Source organism: Alligator sinensis, unplaced genomic scaffold, assembly GCF_000455745.1.
Source record: "Alligator sinensis unplaced genomic scaffold, ASM45574v1 scaffold78_1, whole genome shotgun sequence".
In the NCBI taxonomy this organism is placed as follows: Eukaryota; Metazoa; Chordata; order Crocodylia; family Alligatoridae; genus Alligator; species Alligator sinensis.
Window position 1 is genome coordinate 1154912 of NW_005842171.1, and position 18272 is coordinate 1173183.

At 47.9% G+C, this 18272-nt stretch overlaps 1 protein-coding gene across 6 annotated transcripts in view; it reads left to right on the forward strand.

Annotated features, from left to right (window-relative positions):
- The window catches only part of PRKCD (protein kinase C delta), a 174993-nt gene that overhangs the window by 73682 nt on the left and 83039 nt on the right, over positions 1-18272 (forward strand). For 4 of the 6 annotated variants that reach the window (XM_006025872.3, XM_025206767.1, XM_006025871.3 and 1 more), the window contains one exon: positions 13269-13405. The exons of 1 other annotated variant lie outside the window; for it this stretch is intronic. In XM_006025872.3, coding sequence (XP_006025934.1) covers positions 13291-13405 — 115 coding nt within the window. In that variant the 5' untranslated portion in view covers positions 13269-13290. Of the gene's footprint in view, positions 1-13267; positions 13406-18272 lie in introns of those variants that run through there. One more of the 6 variants, XM_025206765.1, reaches the window with a different exon arrangement.

Consider the following 18272-nt stretch of genomic DNA (forward strand, 5'->3'; position numbering starts at 1 on the left):
GCTACACATACAAATTAAAACTTGATAGCAACCGGCTATAAAGGGTGTTTTTATACATGTGCTCCAGGAGTTGAGGGGGGCGCTGAATTTGAGCAACTCTGAGAGTCACTCTAATTAAAGCTCTGTCACGTCTTGTGTATCAGCATCCCTGCTCTTCAAAATGGTGGTGGGGGCACTTTATCTAAAACTCATCAAATGAGGGAGGCTGCTGGAGCATGGTAATTGCCATGTTCCAGCAGACTTAATTAAGTGAGTCTGCTCTGACACGCTGGAGTTGCAGTGCATTGGAGCAGCCTCCCTGCTTGTGTATAGGCACCCAAAAGTTAGGACAGATTTTTGAGATTTAACTTTATAACTGGTTGGAGCTTTTTATTGTGTAATAACGATTTTGTACATGTAGCTGCTCTCCAAGTAATAGCACAGTTAACTAGTTAATTGTGCAATACCTGTAACATCTAGAGAGGGCCACTGTGTGTTAGCAATAATCAGTTCCTAGTTTAAGTGGACAAGCAAAGAAATAAGCCAAAGTAAGTTAAATCTCAACTCTAGTATAGGAGGACTGCCAATTGATTAGAGCGGGGTGGGCAATTATTTGGGCTGGAGAGCCACTTAAGAAATTTTGGGGGCAGGGTGCTGACACAGCACCTGGTGTGGGTGGGGAGCAAATTAGTTCTATTCAGCCTTGGGCCATCCACCCCGCACCCCCTGCCAAGAATGCCTGGTGTGGGGGGGTTTGCTTGGCCAGGTGGATGGGATAGGGCCATGGGCAAGCAGGCAGGAAGCAGCATTCAAGAGTGAGATAGATGAGGGGGGCAGGGCTGGGTCAGGGCTTTGGTCATGGGTCAGTGACATCATGGGGCTGGGGCCCAGGGCAGAGCCACAATCTGCTCCCCTCACACTCCTGCCTGTGGAATTTGTGCCCATTACAGGGCTGTGTGGAGAACAGATTACACCTCTGCCCCAGGCCCCAGCCTGCACTGCCACCACCCCACGATCCTGGTCTCAACCCTAGCCCCACCTGCCCATCCCTCTCCCAGACACCGCTCACTGCCCACTTGCGGCTCCATCCCATCCACCTGGCTGAGTACTGAGCCCTGCCCACTGGGGTCCCAGGCCAGCCTCCATGAAGATCACGCCCTCTCCATCCAGCACCCTGACAGGTGGATGCAGGGCAAACTGGTAGTGGCAGCTATGCAGAGAGACTGGCTGCTCTGCCACCCCTGCCCTGTTGTATGTTCAAGAGCAGCAGGACCAGCTGCATGCGCCACAGCCCAGATTGCCCCCCACACCTGGGCCAGGTAGGACTGAGGGACCCTCTGTGGGCCGGACAGAATCCCTTGGTGGGCCAGATCCAGGCCATGGACTGTATTTCGCCTACCCCTGGATTAGAGTCAGAATCACATGCTGTAGAAATTTGAATTACAATGGTGAAGGTCTTTCAGCAGGGCAAACGTTGATAGATAATTGCAAACTGAATATATGAAGCTTTTTAACTTCTGGAGCTATGCAGGCCAGGCTGGGCAGGGCCCCACCTTGGGTGCTGCTGGGTGCTCCCACCTGTCTGCCACGGCTCGAGTCTGCAGAGCCCCAGGGCAACCCCTACTTCCCCCATAGTCCCTGCCTTCCCAAGGGGCCAGCTGAGCTGGTCTGTCCATGGCAACTCCCCACCATGCCTGCTTCTCCCCTCACCACCTGAACCCGACCAGAAGTGTGCGGCCTCAGTGCTCTGGTGCTACCCCTGCTCGGGTGGGACAGGGTGCCATTGGCCCAAGACCTGGCTGGGCCCTGGGCTCACCCACCCACTGGGAGCCTCTGGCACAGCAGCCCGGCATAGTGCCTGCTTAGGCCCTGGACCCACCTACCCGCAACTCCCCTCCAGGGGCCAGGCCAGGCTGGAGGGTGCAGCCTGGGGATGGGGTGGGGTCAGCAAAATGCAGACAGCAGTCCCTGCCTGTGTTTTCCTAACCCTTGCTAAATGCTGAGCAAGTAGATGTCCTGATCCTTTGGCCCCCTCTACAGGTTACATCTATTGCACAGTTACCTGGTTAACTGCACAATTAATTTATCCTGGCTACACGTGCAAATTAACTGTGTTGCCTTAAAAAGGCCAAACCAGCTCTAATTTGCATGTGTAGCCTGTGCCCCTGTGGCTGTGAGACTGCAGCTGCTGTAATCTCTTAGCCACAGAGGTGTACCGTGCTGACGGGACTCTGCTACCCCAGCTGTGCCCCACAAGCAGCCAGGGCTGTGAGTTCTGCAGCTGATGGAACTCTCAGCCCTGGCTGTGCGTGGATCTGGAGCAGCTGGGAAAGTGCTTTCCCACTAAATCAGCCCTGCAGGGCTGGCTGGGCAGGAGAAACCCCACTTTCCCTGCTTCCCCAACCTGCACTGTGGGCTACAGCATGGCTCTGGGGCAGCAGAGAAAGCAGGAAGAGCACATCGTCCCTTGTCCTGCACCATCAAGGACAGGGCAAGGAGCAATACATGTTTCACCCAGTGGAGTGGTCAGCTGTGATACAACGTAACTGCAGCACAGTTGAATCACTCCACAAGGGGACTTCTATTTTTTGCCTTTGAGGCAACTTTGTAGTACTTCAGCCAGAAGGCTTTGCACATGTGTCTGCCCCCATAGTACTTTATTTTTGTAGGACTACAACATGAATGTGTGATCATAGCTGCAACTAAACTAAAATATCTTCACATAGTTAGTAAATCATGGAGGGATTTCTATCTGTACTCACAACTATGAAATGCTTACCTCTCTTCCAGCAACCTAATAAAGGAAGTTATCAAATTATCCAAAGCTTTTTCAAATTTAGATGTAGAAGCTTGGGCTTCCTGGAACAGTGCATCCTGCAGGCTGACTACAAGCATTGTGAGAAACAGTTCACAGGTTTAACTTTACTGGCAGTTTCAGCAAGTGACTTTTTACAGGGGAGACAGCATACAAGACTGGATTTAGTTTTAAATACATATTAGGTTGTCTTAAATATAAAAACTCCATTCTATACCTTCTCACTTCAAAACTAATCAGTTTTTGCATAGCATAATACACACTCATTTTTGTTAACCTTCTTCAGACCTTTAGAATTTTATTCATATAGTAAAACAATGAAGAGGCACAATTATCAGTTACCACTAGTTTATTGATTGGATACTATGAGAGTAAATTTTCCAAGTGTGGTACTATTCTGCCTTTAATTAGAGTTATTACCATCTATATTACAAGCTCTAGAGGCCTCATTTTCATGTTCGTTTTAATTAGTCCACTGTTGGCCTAATTTTTTCCCAGTTTGGAGGACTGTTCTGTAGTACACTTCTCTGGAGGCAAAATGTACAATTCATTGACCTGGAAATCCCAGGCTTCCTCCTGTTTTGGTTTGGTTTGGTTTGGTTTTTTTAAATGCATTTTGATGGCTTTCCCTTCTTTAGGGATAATTGCTATTTTCAAGGCTACATTGCGTACTTGTTCTTTATGTCATAGTATTCAGTTCAGAAATAAGGAAGTCTGACAATTTGTTACGCTTCAGTTTCTTCAGTTGCTACCCAATACATGTTCTTTGACATCAAGGCAAAAGTCTTACAGTTTTCTCACATAAATCATTCTGTGGGAAAGACACTTCCACATCAATGCGGCAAAACATTTCTATTTACTCTTCTGACATCTTGTTAAACTCCTCCTTGTAGCCTAGGTTTACAGTATCTTTAGCTTTCTTGATTCCTATATTCACTGTGAAAAAACCAACCAAAACAAAACACCGTTTGCCATATCTGACTCTTTTTCTGTTTAAAGCCTCCACTTTTGGAGTCAGAGACTGGACAACTCTCTTCCCTGCCCTGCCTTGCTCTTGTGGCTACAGGAAAAATAAAAGTCTTGAAGATATGAAGCAACTATAAAATAAAGTTTCGAAAATAGCGGCATCAAGAAGAACCCCAAATGACTTCAGCCACGAGTAACTTTGGGGGCCAGACTCAGTATTTTTTAATGAAAGCAGTTCGCGCAGGGATGGGCAATTATTTCAGGCATTCACCAGGTTACACAAACTGTTGAGGGCTGCATGGGCAGCCCTGCCCCTTGACAGGTACCCCGCCTCCTGGTTGCCATCTTGGGACTGGAAGTCCTGTCCCCTAACCCCTGACCTTTGACATAAGGAATCCCTCCCCTTGCCACCAGAAGTACTCCTTTCAGCAAGGGGTTTTGCCAAACCAGAACCAGAAAAATACCAAATTATATTCTAAAAATCAAACGTTTACAATGTTCATTAATTTAATTTAAAAAAATCTTTTTGTCCTGATTGACATGTTTGTGTAGTGTACATAGAGGTGATCACACGATAGCTTAAAATGAAGACTTACTCTTGTAAACTGGTGGGCATGGGGGTGTGTGGGTATGTGGGGGAGAGTGTAGGTGTGTGTGGTGGGGTGGATAGAGGTGGAGGGGTATGTGTGGGGTGAGGGAGCATGTGGCTGTGTGTGGATATATGGGGTGTGGGTGGGGTATGGGGTTTGTGAGGGATGTGTGTGGGGGGAGGGTGGCTGGGATTCGTGAGGGGGTGTGGGTGACTGCGGATATGGCAGTGCGAGGGGGCTATGGATCCATGTGTATGGTTGGGGTGTTTGTGTGACTCGCCCTACACACACACAGAGTGTGTGCGTCTCGCTACACACACACAGCGTGCGTGCCTCGCTACACACACACACACACACACAGTGTGCGTGCCTCGCCATGCACGCGCGCGCGCACACACACACACACACACACACACACACAGAGCCTCCCTGCATCTACTGCTGGGGGTGCCAAGACAGGCCTGAGACCCCCACAGGCAGAGTGCTCTCAGCCAGGTGGATGGGATGGGATGGGAGCAGGACGTGGTGTTCAGGATTGGGACAAATGGGCAGGGCTGGGGCTAGGATCATGGGGTGGTAACAGTGTGGGCCCAGGGCAGAACCATGATTTGTTCCCCGCACGTCCCTGTGACAAGCACTAGTTCTGCAGTCACAGGCTAGTCTTTGCCCACAGAACTGACACCTGTTGCAGGGATAGGCAGGGAACAGACCGTGGCTTGGCCCCAGCCCACACTGTCACTGCCTCACAATCCCATCCCCATCCCCGCCCACCTGTCCCACTCCTGAATTCTACTCCCCACCTGCCCACAGACCCATCATATCTGCCAGCTAAGTGTGCTCTGCCCATGGGGGTTCCAGGTCACTCTCCATGGAGACCCCACCCTCACACTCTGTCTGGCGGCCCCAGCGGTGGGTTCAGGGCAGATGGGCCAGGGTGCCTGGACAGCAGGGCCAGGTCTAGTGGCAGCAGCAGAGACACTGGCAGCAGCAGCAGGAGTGTGAGGGCGAGAGAGCACTACTATGACAGGGACAGCCCAGAACCTTGAGAGAACCTTCAGAAGCTTGAGAGAGTGCAGAGGAGAGCCACACGCATAATCACAGGTCAGGAAAACAGACCTTATGATGTGAGGCTGAGAGCTATGGGACTCCAGCCTGGAAAAGCACAGGCTCGGGTGATCTGGTGGCCCCCTATAAGTTTATCAGGGGTGCTCACAAGGATCTGGGAGAACGTCTGTTCACCAGAGCGCCCCAAGGGATGACGAGGTCGAACGGTCACAAACTCCTCTGTGACTGTTTCAGGCTGGACATAAGGAAAAACTTCTTTACTGTCTGAGCCCCCAAGGTTTGGAATAGACCGCCGCCGGAGGTGGTTCAAGCACCTACTTTGAGCGCCTTCAAGAGACATTTGGATGTTTATCTTGCTGGGATCCATAGATTTCATAGACATCCGGGCTGGAAGGGACTTCGGAAGATCATCGAGTCCAGCCCCCCGCCCAAAGGGGCGGGAGTCCGCTGGCCAGCAAGATAAGCATCCAGTTTCATCTTGATGGATCCTATGATCCCTGCTGACTTCCTGCCCCTTTAGGCAGGGGGCTGGACTCGATGATCTTCCGAGGTCCCTTCCAGCCCTAATGTCTATGAATCTGTGAAACCTGAGTCCGACGACCACACCACCTGACCTCGCAGACTACAGCTCCCGGTGTGCCAGTGCCGTGCGCTGGGATAGAGTGGGTTGCACTCCACACTAGGCAGCACCTCCACACCTGGAGGCAGCGGGACTGACTGCAAGCACCATGGTGCTTTGGTGCCTGGACCAGGCAGAACTGAGGGGCTTGCTGTGGACTGGATAGAATCACTTAGGAGGCCGAATCTGTCCCACAGGCCATATTTTGCCCACCCCTTTGCTACCACCCTGCAGAGGCTGCTCTCTCAGCTGTTCTAAGTGCTCCCATGTAGTTGGTGGCAGCAGCAGCTGTTATGGTCACAGCATTCTTGCTGGTGCTCCCATGTCACTGGGAACACATGTAACAGCATATGATATTCACTGCAAATATAGTACTACTAGAAATCTGCAGCAGAGAATACCAGATTATTTCTGCTTTCGTTTTCCACAACCATTCTCTGACCATTGGCTGACCTACCTGTCATTGGTATTTTGCATATCCCATTGAAAAGATGGGCCTTCCATTTTGGGATTAGATGGACCTGGTCAGTACCTAGAATCATTGAAAGGAGAGCTGGAAGGAGCCTCAGAGGTTCATCTAGTCCAACTCCCTGCTCAAGGCAGGATCATGTAGGGATCAACTAAACCATTCTGACAAGTGTTTGTATAACTTGTTCTTAACACTACATGAACAACTTTCTCACTCAACTAAGGGGCACAATGCCCCAAAACACCAAAAATACCTTACCTTGCCAGAGGTAAAGCAGAGGGTTAAGGATGCTGTCAGTATCCTGCCAGTGCAAGGACAGGAAGTTGTTAAAGTACTCACAAGAGATCTAAGGTAGAACAGCATGTTCTCACTACAAAGGAAGGCAAAAAAACCCTCAGTCCATACTGATCCGACTGTACAATTCCTTCCTTATCCCAGATAGAGCAAATGGTCTGATCCTGACTTCTAACCAGGAAACCAGGAAGCTTGTTGAACAAGCTTTAGTTTAAGAACTCCCACTGTCATTTTTAAGCATGGGGACGCTGATACATGAGACATAGTGGCACTTTAATTAGAGCTGCTCTTGAAGCTGTTCTAATTAAAGTGCTGCCCCTCCCCCCCCCCCGAGCATGTGTAAAAGTGCCCACTGTGATCTCTTCTCTCTATTTTGAAAGAGATAGATAGGTGTAATCTCACTAAATTCTAGTTGGATAACTGCATTTTTCCTGCCAATGCAATTTCAATTGACTACAGTGAGTGTAGGATTGAAATAAGAAAAGCCAGTTTCTAACCTTAGTGTTCCACTGGTGTGAATACTCTAAACTCTGTTGTCTAGAACAGAGTTATTTTTTGGTTGTAAATGCTATCAAAATTGGGTCTACATTCTCTAATAGAAGAAATCAGAATTTATTGGTCTGCACTTAAGTATCATGATGTAATTTCTTTTAGGGCTGTGCAAAACACCATCTTTTCATTTCAGCTTCCATTTTGCCATTTCAAAGGGACAGTGTTTCATTTCATCATTTTGAAGCACTGTCCCATTTCGTTTCATCGAAACTGTTTCACTGTTTTGATGTTTTTTGACGTTTTGCCTATAGGCTATAATGCAGAATCGTGAAAATGCCTAAAACTTTGTCATTTCTTGCTTGATTCAGTGAAAATTGCTGGAAAATTCAGCCCCTTCTGAGGGCATGAAGCCTGCCAAGTTTCAAGTAGATAGGTGCAGTAGTTTCTCAAAAACTGCACCTCACACAGCAAAAAGCAAAACTCCTGACACTTGCTGGCAATGACAGCCTCCTGTCATCTGGCGTGCAGCTCCGGGGGCCCACACCCCTGGGAGGGCTGCGGGGCTGTGCTGGACTCCTTCCGGGAGTGCGGGCCCCTGGATCTGCACCAAGTAACAGGAGGCTGCCGCCAGGGACCGGTGCTGGGCACAGCCCACACCCAGCAGGTGGGCTCCGGGGAGCTCAGCCCAGTGGCAGGAGGTGGAGCATAGCCCTGGCTCTGCCCGCCTCCTGCTGCCGGGCTGCACCCCATGGGACTGTGGAGCCACTTAGAGAGCAGCCCGGTGGTGAGAGGCAGGCAGAACCAGGGCTGCGGTCTGCCTCCTGCCACTGGGCTGTGCTCAGTGGGGCTGCAGAGCTGCTTGGAGCGCAGCCCTGGCTTTCTCCTGCCCCCTGCCACTGGGCTGCTTCAAAACTTGAAACGTTTCGAAACATTTTGAGTGCCCTCATTTTGCTTTCGAGATGAAACAAAAAGCTTTGAAACATTTCAATTCTGCTGTTTTGAGCTTGAAATGTGTTGAAACAGCTTCAAAACAAAACACTTTTTTTTATGACATCTGAGTATCTGAGCGTATCCGGTAATGCAGAGATGTCAAACATATGTCCCATGGGCTGGATCTGGTGCCATGCATGGTGCATGGAACACAAGGGGCCAGCACAAGGCATCGCATGCAGCCTGCACTCCAGACTCCCTGTGCCACATGCAGTGTGGGATGCAGTTTGCATACTGCAGGCAGGCAGCATATGCCCCATGCCAGTCTCCTTATGCTGCATGCATAGCGAGCCCTGGGGTTGGTGGGTGCTGCATATAATCTATGGGGCTGAACTGGCTGTGTGCTCTACACCACACAGGGGCCAGCACACGGCACACACTGCCCATGGTGTGCAGGCTGGATTTGGTGTTGTAGGCAACACAGAGGGTCAGTCCAGGGCAGTGCATGCAGCCCGCTTCCCAAATCCCTGTGCCACATGCAGTGCTGGGTCCAACCTTGTGTGTCGCATGCATTATGTGTTGGACCCAGACTTAATTAGTACCTAATTAGGGTCGTTTAATTAATGGCTGACTCGCTAGTCTGGTGATCCAATGAAGTGTGTTTTGGCCTGGCGCTGACTGACAAGGTGACCAGGGCGTATCTGTCACCACCCAATCAACCCAACAATTAATTATACTATAACTAAGTAAGGAAAACTTACACAGAGATATATAGGTACTTGAATGAAATGGTTTATTAAATATTCAGAAAACAGGTAAGTATAACAATACAAGAACAAAAATAAACAAGCTAGAACAATACAAAGATTCCTATTCTATATCACTCTAGTCCTATTCCTAAATTCTATGCCTTATATTAATTCCTTATCTAGCAACGCATTCAAGGTGGGTGCAAACTTTATTATAATGAGGGGAGGGGAAACTTTTTAAACTTAGGAACCTTCTGCTGCCTCAGGTCCCTCAGCAGTATTTGGCACCACAGATGGTTGTTCGGTGGTGGCTTACTTTCCACTTATAATTAAGGAACAAGGAAAAGAGAGAGAAAAGGAGGATGAGTGATACTTGCACCAAAGAAGGTAGAGGGCTGCTTGTTATGTGCTATGCACACCCAGAGGACAAGAACCCAGGGAGCCAACCGTGGTGACTCTCACTGATTATCAGGAGGTCCTCAATAGTAGGAAACCTCTGGAGTCTCACCAGACACAAGGGCTACGGTGTACCTCCACGGTACTCTTGCTGAACCATCCAGTAATCTAGCTTCAGATCAGTTGCACATCACGCTCCAATCCAACGCTCTCCTCTCTCCATTCGTTTCCTCACTGCCACATACCTCATAAAACCCACCAACACTTACAGCACGTTCATACACAGCTGCGTACCAACTTACCCAGATACACACTTACGCACCATCTGTCAATCAGAAGTCCCTTTTATATGAGTTGTGCAACCCATCCACCAGAGCTCTGCACTTGGCTCATGGATGTGCACATGCCACTCTCTATCAGCCTCTCTCTATGCTCTTGCGCATGCTCTGCAGGTACCAGGTCAAATAAGGGTCATTGACTGACCTAATTAGAACCAGGCATTCCCAGTATAAGCTGAGGCCTGAATTTCACCTCCAACTCATGCACTGGCCCCAGGGATTGCTGTGCATATAGCCCTGAGGGCTGGCACAGGGTGTGCATTACCCTAGGTGCACTGTCTGGACCTGATGCCACACATGGCACAGAGGATCCAGGGCATGAACTGCATGCAGTGCCTCAGACCAACCTCCTGTGCTGCCTGCAGCACTAGGACCCAGCACTGTGGGCACTACACAGGTGGGGGTCAGTCCTGTCCAACCCACAGACTGGTCCAGCTAGGCTCATCTGGTCTACACAACCAAATGAGTTTGACAGCCCTTCTCTACTGTATCATCAAAAAGAAGACTTCATGGACAATAACATGATTAACAAACTACCTTTGTATGATGGCTTGTACAGAACCCTTCCTAATATATTTGTATTCAAAATCTTATTCATCATCAGTAGTTTAAGAAACAATGTGATTTATCAACTCTTCAAATGTAGGTGTTTTGATGCTTTTAGCTTCAGTCCTATTATTCAAAATCTCCATGATTCCTTCCTGAATTTGGTCTTAATCCGGGGTGGGCAATTATTTTGAGTAAAGGGCCACTTAACAAGTTTGGGCAAGCTGTTGGGCTGCATAGGTAACCCTGCCCCTTGACAGTTGACCCACCCACTAGTCACCATACTGGGGGTCCTGCCCCTTAACCCCTGACCTTTGCCACCAGAAGTCCGTCTCCTCGCCCCCTGAAATACTCTTTTTGGGAAGGTGGTTGGCATCTTAGAACCAGAAAAAAAAAATCATACGCTAGAAGTCAAACATCTACTATAACATATTTTAATTTGATTACAAAAATATTGGCATGATTTGTGTTTGTGTACTATAAATAGAAGGGATTGCATAATAACTCAAAAATTGTCTCACTGTGTGGGGGGGATGTGGGGTGTGTGGGAGGGCATAAGATATGTTGGGGGGGTGTTTATGTCGGTGGGGGTGGTGTGGGTAGGGTGTGGGTATGTGAGGTTTGTGGGGTGCTGGGACTCCCCACACTCCCCCACATGGCATGCAGCCCCTGCTGCTGGCAGCAGCAGTAGGCAGGGGGGCTTAGGGAACTCATGCCTGGCCCAGAGACTGGTACCCAGTGGGGTACATCTCTGAGCAGTGCTGCACATGGGAGTGAGAAGCGGAGCCTGCCTGGCCGCCTCCATCACAGGGGCTCCATGCAATTCATCTGCAGCACCCGCACTGCCATAGGGCAAGCCCTGCTGGACTCCACAGGGGAGTGGGGGACAGGGCTCCCTCCACTCCAGGCAGAGTCTGGGAACCTGTGCAGCATGGGGCAGGGAAGGCAGTGGGCTGCACCGTGGGGCTTCCCCCTCTGTGAGTGCGGGAGCTGCAGATACGTTGCAGTAGAGGTGGCAGCAGGAGCAAGCTGGGAGCTGCGGGGCCGGGCTGGTTCCTGCTGCATTCTGTGATCCCGGCTTTGCAGCTAGGAGCTAAGTGGTATGCTGCTGCATGGCTGGGCACATCTTGGCAGTGTGCTGTTCCTGCCTTCAATGCTAGAATCACAAAATGTAGCAGGATCCAGCCCGCCCCCCAGCTCCCAGCTTGCTCCTGCTGCCACTGGCCCTGACCCCCAGGGCCCCATGCTAGCCCCCACTGCTACTTCGTCCCCCTCCCCACCCCCATCTGCCGCTCCATACCTGCAGCTCCAGCACCACATGGTTCTGGCTGCAGGGCTAGGATTGTGCAACACAGCAGGAGCACCATGCAGCTACCAGCTGGAAACCACATGGTGCAGCGGGCCTTGCTACTGCTGCCACTCGCTCCTGCCAGCAGCTTTCCCCTGAGTCCTACTGCCCCTGCCTCCTGTCATCTTTGACAGGCAGCCAGGGGCAGAGAATTTTTTTTTTAACTTCTTTAATTCTGCTCTCTGCTGCAGGCATTTAACAAAGCGAGAAAGTAAACACAGACTTGTGATGCATGGGCCACTTAAACAGCGTATTCATGTTGTAAGAGCTGCAGTGATTACTTCACAATGCTGAAGGAAAATATTAACTCCATCTCAGTTGTCTATGAAAGTTGATGAACAATATAGATTCAGTTCCACAGGCACTTTTAAAAACAAACTGTATTAAAGTATAGAAGCTGTGTCCTTTTTCTATTTGATTGCCATTGCAGTTGCACAATGCTGCACCTTCACAAGACTGGATAATAATTAAAAACATATATTTTGTACACTGTGAGCAAAATCCCATCTATAAAAGCAAGGTTTTTTTCAATTCTCTTTGATCTTTGTATGTGGAGAGACATGAAGGATAGGTGAAGCAGATAGACTTAAATAATCTTCTAAATGGGAGAAAATGTTCTTAATGGTGGAAGGGTGAGGGGCTATGTTCTAGCTAGGACCATTAGTTTCAGTAGGGTAGAAGTTTCCTTGTATTATCCTTTATCCACTTTATCTAATGACTGGTAAACCCAAGGGGCAGTGGCTGAACTTAAAAAGGAACTCAGGGGAAAACCCTGAAGCAGGAGCATAATTAGGGTTGGGTGAGAGCAGTATCCATCTTGGGTGCCAAGTTAAGAAGGGAATCAGATTGTCTCCCGTTTCTTCAGCGGTCACACCCCAGCACCATAGCCAGGCTGGGAACTGCAGAACAATTTCTGGCTGCTGTTGTTCCTGCTTTAAAAGCAACAGCTGGAGTGTTGCCCCAGGCATCAACTTCTGCTTATTACACCACTACTCTGGATATAACCTAACCTGAGGTGTTATAATTAACATACAGGTAGTAAGAAGTGAAAGAGGGGCCCAGAATCCAGATCTCCTGCTTCCCTGTTGAAAAGCCATTGTGGCTAATACATAGAGGGACCTGCTTCTTATCGTTTTTGTTGCGACTTACACTCAGCCATGCACAAACATAGCTAAGTACCTGCCTGGCCAGTGTGTATTGTACTGTGCATTCTCAGTCTACACACGCAAACACACACAATTACACATTCAAAGTGCAGAATTAAGTGTGAAAAGGCCCAGGTATGCAGCTAAAAAGCTTCCAGGTAAGCAAAAGAAAATTGAATTCCACTCTAAGAGATGATATTTAGACAAGTGCAGCTACAGACTGTAAATCCACCACTATATTTCGTGGAGGTTCTCTTAAATCTTGTCTCTCAAGCTAATATTTTTTCTTGTCATATGTAGTGTTTGGCTTGACTATACTCTGATTAATTTATGTTTAGGTTCTCAAAAATGCCCCCAAATTTTTACCATGCAAATTTTGCACCCAAATCAATGTATTTATACAACTGACAGACTCAAATTTAAATGCTAGATCATTCTGTTTTGACATTTGAGGAATCTTGTGACTGTTTTCTTTTTCTTAACCAGTTTTTTTACTTTAGGATTTACATTCTCCTTTATCCACCTAGGTGTTGGCTGGTATTGTGAGCAATGGCTCCATTCTTGCGAATATCTTTCAACTCATTTGAGTTGGGACCAGTGGAGAATCAGGGAGAGCAGCTACAGCCCTTCTGTGCTATAAAGATGAAGGAGGCCTTAACAACAGGTACTGTAATGACTGGACAGGACATTTCTGACATAACATTTCTGGACAGGAATGCACTCTTAACATGGAAAGCAGAAATCAGGTCTGTGAGTTACAGCGCAGTCTTATTCTGATCCTGCAGAGTTCTTAAGCAAGAACTGTACTTTGGGAATAAGAGTAGTTCAATGAGTGTACTCGTTTTCTTAAAGCAAAGCCTAGGCCTAAAGGTTTTGCTGACTCCGAACCAAAGCACTCGGCACCGTGTAAGATTCAGTTCACTGCTACTAACTTCCTGCTTCTGCACAGAAAGAAATGTCAGAATTGTTTGCTCTATTTTATTGGGTGTTTGGTGATGAAGTAATGCACCAGCATTTGCAAACCACTGTATATACAAAAACAGGTGTTAGTGCTTATAATCCTCTTAAACAGCAAAAGGTACTTACCTGAAAGGTTGGGGAGAACTATAGGGCTAAATGCTGTTTCACCTTCATGTACCTACTAATGAGAGGCTCTTATACCTGCATAACTGCAGCTTTTGACATGTGTACAGGGTTTGGATTCCATTTCCACCTAAAAAGCCTACATAAGTGAACTACTGGAAGTAAAATGGAGGAGGCAGCAGCTATGGATCGCTCACCTTTCAGCCCAAGATCCTAATGGTTAATGCACTTGCCTAGAAAGTAGGAGGCGGGGGGAGGAGGGGTGCGTTGAACCTATATCTCTCACTTCATAGCAAAATACTTTAACCACCAGGTCTTTGGTTAGGTGTGGCCAATATATGGTGTGGGTGCCACAACATGGCAACAACAGATCAGGGAGGGGATAAGGTAGTACAGAGTCAGACAGGTAAGGAAAGAGAAAGCAAAGCAGAAAATCAGGCAAGGAACACAGGACTTGGAGCAGAAAGCAGAGCAGCAGATCGGAGAGGCGAAGAGGATAGACATGGCACTTGGGGAGAGTGCAGGGCTCATTTGTGACAAAAAGGTTGGGCCCCACTGGGTTTGGCATTGCAAAGAGCAGCACCCTCAAGCCCTCATTTTGAAGTTGGCCCCATAGACAACTAGGAGAGGAAGATATGCCTGATGAGAGGAAGAAAACAAGCCACCCTCTCCCTGACGTAATTTTAAATAGAAATAAACTGAAAATGGTAGGATGAATCTTTCAGTATTTTTCTCTAAAGCTATTCTTCACTGATGTCAATGCATTGATTTGCAGACAGTAAAATCATTGATCATTTATAGACTTTACATTTTCCTAGGTTTAATCTGGACTGTTGCTGCCACTGTATACATGTGGACCTCTGTAGTATGAATTAAAATTGGCTCCAGTCCGAATTAACTAATCCTCACTGAATGAGGATTAAAGTTAAGGCAGACTAGGGCATCTTGAATTGGACAATATAAACTGTATTAATTAATATGTATATACTGAATTGCTTTTAGGAAAACAGTCCTTAGGAACCCAGGTAAGCATTCCTTAGGAATGCACATAAGCAGTGCAAATATCAGTCCCCTCAAGGGAAACTCAGTTGGGTTTTTGCAACACAACAGAGGCTATCACGCACAAAGTAACACCTTTACAAAGTCAAATGTGCCAACAACACCTCACCAATATAAGTATCCTGACTAAGCCCCCAGCCCTGCCCAACCACACAGTTTACTGGTCTGTGATCATCTATTAACCCTTACTTCGAATTGAAATTTGATTCAAACCCATGATATATATCAGTTGAGACAGTTCAGAAAACAGTGAACACATTTCTACAAATGGCCATTGATGACAAGACCTAATAGTATGATTTAGCAACAAAAGTAGCCTGACTGGGTTACAGTCTTGCCAGGATCAGGCTTCTCCTTCAGCCATGAACATTTTCTGAGAATATATATGTAAACTATTAATTAGTGACTTTCATGAAAATAAATGTTATAAATATAGTATAACATAGGTTTGGTATAATTTTTTTCTAGAAGCCTTTATTTAGTATTTTAACATTTGTATTCTCTCAGAACACTTCTTGTAACATATGGATAGAAATTTGAGAAGATAGGAGTGGGTACACACAGTCCCCAACCAACACTACCCACAACCCTGCAAAGAGCTTCTCTGTATAACCTGCTGATGCATCTGCTAACCTGGCTTGCCTGGTTTTTGAATATCTCCAATAATCTTCTCTTTCAGATTATCCAAGGGAGTGCCCACTGTTGTTCTGGTTGTCAGCTATTGGGTCCAATTTTTAGCATCAAATGAGCAGGCTGGTCTAATAGTTGCACCACGCAGAGGACTTAGGGTGACATTCAGTTCTTTTTTGTTCATCCAAGGCCCCTGATACATAATATATATTACATAATTAACTGGCTAATAGCAGAATAAATTTAGCCCAGCCACACATTCAAAGAAATTAAAATGCGATAAAATGACTGTCCAGCTATAAAACTAGAATCATAGAAAATTAGGGTTGCAAGGGACCTCAGGAGGTCATCTAGTCCAATCCCCTGCTCAAAGCAGGAACATCCCCATCTATATCAACACAGCCAAGGCTTTGTCTAGCTAGTAGGGCTGTGTGAGACTTCGGATAGTGCTTCGGATCCAGAGAAGCTTTGGATGCTTCGGCATCTGAAGCAGCATGTCCGAATCGAAGCACTGGTTTCGTTAGGCTTTCTGAAGTGGTTCAGAGCTTCCGAAGTGGTTCGGAAAAGTTTCAGAACCGCTTTGGAGCCACTTCAGAGATCCGGCCATAGGGTATAATGGGGAAACAGTGAAATATCTATAACTTTGTTGTTTTCTGTCTGATTTGGATTAAATTTGCAGGGTTTGTAGCCTCTGCTAAGAGCATGAAGCCTGCCATGTTCAAGAAGATCAGTTTAGAGGTTTGGGAGGAACTGTACCCCAAATTTTTTAACACAAAACTCACGTCACATTTACGTGTTACAACACAGGGGGGTGACAACTGCAGGGGTGGTAGCCCCTGGTGAGGCCACAGAGCCTGCCAAGTTTCAAGGAGATAGGTGCAGGGGTTTGAGGGGGAACTGCACCTCAAACTGCGGACAAGCAAAACTCGTGATGTGGGTGACCCTGTGTGTGTTAAGGCACAGCAGGGTGAAAGCTGCAGGGATGGTAGCCCCTGCTGTGGCCACGAAGCCTGCCAGCTGTCAAGGAGATAGGTTTAGGGCTTCTGGGTTCTGGGGCCTTGCTCGGCCTTCTGTGGCTGCTGACAGGCAAAACTCATGACATGGATGCTTGTGCAACTCAGTCTCTGTCTTGGGGTGTGGGGGAGAACCTACTGCAGGCCTGGCTGCTAAGCTACTGTGTTACCAGTTACCAATCAATCATGATTCACTCAGGGACCAGCTCAATACACAGTTGCTAGCTAATGTAACTAGTTAATTAGCATCACTTAACATCTACAAAACCACAGACTAAGGAGAGGAAATAATCAATACATACAATCAACTGCCCCAAGACAGAGACAGCCAGTTGCACAAGCACCCATGTCACGAGTTTTGCCTGTCAGCAGCTAGAGGTGCAGGGCCCCAGAAGCCCCTACACCTATCTCCTTGACAGCTGGCAGGCTTCATGGCCTCAGCAGGGGCTAGCATGCCTGCAGTTTTCACCCCCCTGTGCCCCAAGACAGACAGTCTCACAAGCACCCATGTTACAAGTTTTGCCTTTCAGCAGCCAGAGGTGCAGGGCCCCAGAACCCAGAAGCCCTGCACCTATCTCCTCGACAGGTGGCAGGCTTCACGGCCACAGCAGGGGCTACCATCCCTGAAGCTTTCACCCTGCTATGCCTTAACACACACAGTGTCACCCACGTCACGAGTTTTGCTTGTCCGCAGCTTGAGGTGCAGTTCCCCCCAAACCCCTGCACTTATCTCCTTGAAACTTGGCAGGCTTTGTGGGCTCAGTAAGGACCACCATCCCTGCAGTTTTCAGGCCACTGCGCCTTGACACACAGAGGGTCATCTGTGTCACGAGTTTTGCCTGTCAGCAGCTTGAGGTGCAGTTCCCCTCAAACCCCTGCACCTTTCAACTTGAAACTTGGCAGAATTTGTGGCCTTACCGGGGGCCACCTCCTCTGAAGTTTTCACCCCACTATGGCTTAACACGTACACGTGACATGAGTTTTGCTTTCAAGAATTTGGGGTGAAGTTCCCCCCAAGCCCCTGCACCTATCTTCTTGAAACTTGGCAGGCTTTGTGGCCTCACCAGGGGCTACCATCCCTGCAAGTTTCATTCAAATCAGACAAAAACCAATAAAGCTATAGATATTTCATTGATTCCCCATTATACCCTATGGCCGGATCTCCGAGGCAGCTCTGAAGCTTTGGAGCCGCTTCGGCTGGATCAAAGTGGAAACCCAATCCAGAGCTCCAGATCGGATCCCTGGCATCCGAAACAGCCAGATCTGAAGCCAGATCGAATAGCTGCCCACTTGCACATGCGTACTAGCCAGGTCTTAAAAATCTCCAAGGTTGGAGATTCCATAACCTCTCCAGGTAAATTGTTCCAGTGTTTTACTACCCTCCTAGTGAGAGGTTAGATATCAGGAAAAACTAAGGAGCAGTGGTTTCAAGTTTCAGCAAGGGAAGTTTAGATTGGATATTGCTCCTTGTGCCATCATCTGCCACCATTGAGAATAGTTTAGTTCCACCCTCTTTGGAACCACCCTTCAGGTAGCTGAAGACTGCTATTAAACCCCCTCTCAGTTTTCTCTTCTCCAGCCAAAATAAGTCCAGTTCCCTCAGCCTCTCTTCATAAGTTATGTGCCCCAGCCCCCAAACCATTTTTGTTGCCCTCTGCTGGACTCTCTCCAATTTGTCCGAATCCTTTCTGTAGCGGGGGGCCCAAAACTGAACACAGTACTCCAGATGTGGCCTCACCAGTGCTG